We start from the raw sequence: 2813 nt of genomic DNA on the forward strand, positions 1-2813 counted from the left end.
TAAACCACTTAAAAATGCAACCCAAGGGCCAGGGATTTAATTTAGCTCAGTGATTCTGCCACCTGCCTTGAAAGTGCAAGATTCCAAGTTCGACCCCCAGGACCCAAAAAAAAAAAAAAAAACGGCAGGAAGGTAAAAGGCCAGAATATCACTCCAGGGGAGGGGACTCGGGCAGCAGTCGATGGGTGAGATTTTGAGTTGGGACAACAGGAACATTTCAGGAAAGCCATGTGTGGGGCTCTGGAGCTGGCCCACAGGAGAGGATCCATGTGAAGGCATCTGGCCTTGCTCTGCCCAGGCAGAGGTGGGGGCCGGGGCCAGGACAGGCCAGTGGCTTTCACCTGCTGGTGATCACCCTGGCCTTGGACCGCCTCGGTGAGGGCTTGAAGAGGAAGTGTGATCTGGAAGAGGTGGCACAGGCGGCTTGGACTTGGCCTGCACCTTCACTTCTGGGGTGGGCACCAAGAGCTCCTGCTCCTCTGCAGGTCCAGATCCAGAGCAAGAAGGTGGACATCTCCAAGGTCTCCTCCAGGTGTGGTTCCAAGACGAACATCAAGCATAAGCCGGGTGAGCCCTCCGTGCGAGCGGGCGTCTGCTGCATTGTGGCGGGCAGCCTTTCTCTCCTTTGTTGTTGTGCTGGGGGTTGAACCCAGGGCCTCCTACTGAGCTGTACCCCCAGCTCATTTGTAAGATCTGACTTAGTCTCACTAGGTTGCCCAGGCTGGGCTGGAACACAGTTCTTCTGTGTCAGCCTCCTAGACTGCTGGAATCCCAGGCCTGTGCCACCATACATGGCAAGAGCTTGCCCGTTTGGGGCACAAGGTCCTTGGGCATCCTTGGGTCCAGCCCTCTGGCTCCCAGCATTGCGAACACGGTGTTCACTCCCCTGCTGCCCAGTGACCAAGGACTCTGTGTTCAGGTGGAGGAGATGTCAAGATTGAAAGCCAGAAGCTGAACTTCAAGGAGAAGGCCCAGGCCAGGGTGGGCTCCCTGGACAACGTGGGCCACCTGCCTGCGGGAGGCACCGTGAAGGTAGCGCGTTGCTTCGAGGCTAGGGGCTGCAGCGGGAGGTGCTGGGCAGGGAGGGAGCCAGGCTTGCAGGGAGGGGCCTGAGCGGGGAGAGCACCCTCTCCAGTTTCTGTTGGCACCAGCCCTCAGTCTCCAGAGCCATTGTCACCCACACCACACCATTGCTGTTTCCCATCGTCCCCCATCAGCCCCACACAAGGCAGGAGAGGTGGGGAGCCCGGCCACCTGACCCGTGGGCTGCGGCTGGGTGGTTGCGTCCTGGTGCGACTGGGCTCCCTTCCTCCCTCCGTCCCTCCACAGTGCTGTGAGACCCTCTGTGTGCCAAGGTGCTGTCTGTCATTGTCCCACGTCCTGGTGGTCTTGGCGGCTTGTGGGCCATGGGGCAGTGTCCTGAAGGCTTCCGGCTTGGGGACTCTGCAGCTGAGTGACAGGAGCTGCCTTGCTCTAACTGGCTCTCCTGTGCGCTGCGCCGGGCAAGGGCTGCTTCTGGCCCCAGGCCTTGTGGGGGTTTTGTTTCTGAGTTTGCACTCGAATTCTCTGCCTCAGCCTTCTAGACAGACAGTAGGGTAGGTGTGCACCTTCAGGGTCAGGTCTCGCTTTTTATTCACCTCCCCGCTCCTCCCATCCCTATTCTTTCTTTCTTTTGAGACCCCTTGAGCTATGTAGCCCAGACTGACCTCCAACTCAAGGTGATCCTTCTGCCTCAGCCTCTCAAGTGCTGGGTTTACAGGCGTGCGCGTCTGTTCCTTTATTATTCCTGGTATTTCTAACACGCAGGCCTGTGTCTTTCACCCTTGTGCTTAAAGCCCACAGAGGAGTGTCCATGTGGCTGCCCACTTCCATGCCCTCCACACCGAGCCTTCCCTGTCTCCTGGGTCCTCCGGTCCCTTGGAGTCTCCAAGCTCCTGATCTCCTTGGCCCCGCCGTCCCACACACCTTCTTCCTGCCTCCCTTGTCCCTGGGCCCGGGGTGCTGCCGTGGGAAGGACCCCTGCCCAAGTGGCCAGGAGGGGTGGCTTTATGCTGTGTCCCTGCTTTGAGGCCTGACAGTTTGTCCCGCGGGTGCCAGGGTAGGGCGGGCATCCCGAGGCAGAGGGGTGGGCGGGGCAGGACTGTGTGTGACACCACCGCCATCACCATCCCATCCCCTCCCCTCCTCATTAACCCCACTGTCTCCATGTTTCATTGTAGACTGAGGGCAGTGGCAGCGAGGCCCCTCCGTGTCCAGGCCTCCCTGCTGGGGAGGAGCCGGCCAGCTCTGAGGCTGCGCCCAACACTGGCGCCCCCGCTCCAGCCAGTGGCCTCAATGGCCTCACCACCCTGTCAGGGGGTGGTGACCAAAGGGAGGCCCAGACCTTGGACAGCCAGATCCAGGAGACAAGTAAGTGGCTGGGCCCGGCCTGAGGGCCAGCCAGGGGCCCCGCCACTGGCCGGAAATTGAACTCCTTTGTTTCTGACCAGCGTGGGGCCTGAATTTTAACAAAGTCACCTTTTATTTTCCAGGCATCTAATGATGACATTCTGGTCTCGTCTTCCGTCTCCCCCGTGTCCCTCCTGTCTCCCTCACTCCCTCCCCTCCCCTCCTCCCGTGTCCCTGCAGATTGAGACCTACAGGCTGACGTTCCGGGCAAATGCCAGGGCCCGCACCGACCACGGGGCCGACATTGTCTCCCGGCCCCCTCACTTCCCTGGCTCCCGTGCTCTTGGCCCCCCGTCCCGGGCTGCCCACTAGACCTGTGAGTGCCCGCTCAGGGCCGGGCAGCCCCGCTAGGCCCCTCCCCCTGG

At 60.7% G+C, this 2813-nt stretch overlaps 1 protein-coding gene across 14 annotated transcripts in view; it reads left to right on the top strand.

Moving 5' to 3' along the window:
• The window catches only part of Map4 (microtubule associated protein 4), a 124715-nt gene extending 121908 nt beyond the window's left edge, over positions 1-2807 (top strand). For 12 of the 14 annotated variants that reach the window (XM_010624303.3, XM_010624311.3, XM_010624306.3 and 9 more), the window contains 4 exons: positions 486-567; positions 920-1032; positions 2220-2409; positions 2532-2721. In XM_010624303.3, the coding sequence (XP_010622605.1) occupies positions 486-567; positions 920-1032; positions 2220-2409; positions 2532-2539 (393 nt within the window). In that variant the 3' untranslated portion in view covers positions 2540-2721. Of the gene's footprint in view, positions 1-485; positions 568-919; positions 1033-2219; positions 2410-2531 lie in introns of all 14 variants that reach the window. The other 2 variants (XM_010624304.3, XM_010624305.3) reach the window with 2 other exon arrangements.
• Positions 2808-2813: the final 6 nt, after the last annotated feature.

Source organism: Fukomys damarensis, unplaced genomic scaffold (genome assembly GCF_012274545.1).
Source record: "Fukomys damarensis isolate Sample0158 unplaced genomic scaffold, DMR_v1.0_HiC HiC_scaffold_12, whole genome shotgun sequence".
Taxonomy (NCBI): Eukaryota; Metazoa; Chordata; class Mammalia; order Rodentia; family Bathyergidae; genus Fukomys; species Fukomys damarensis.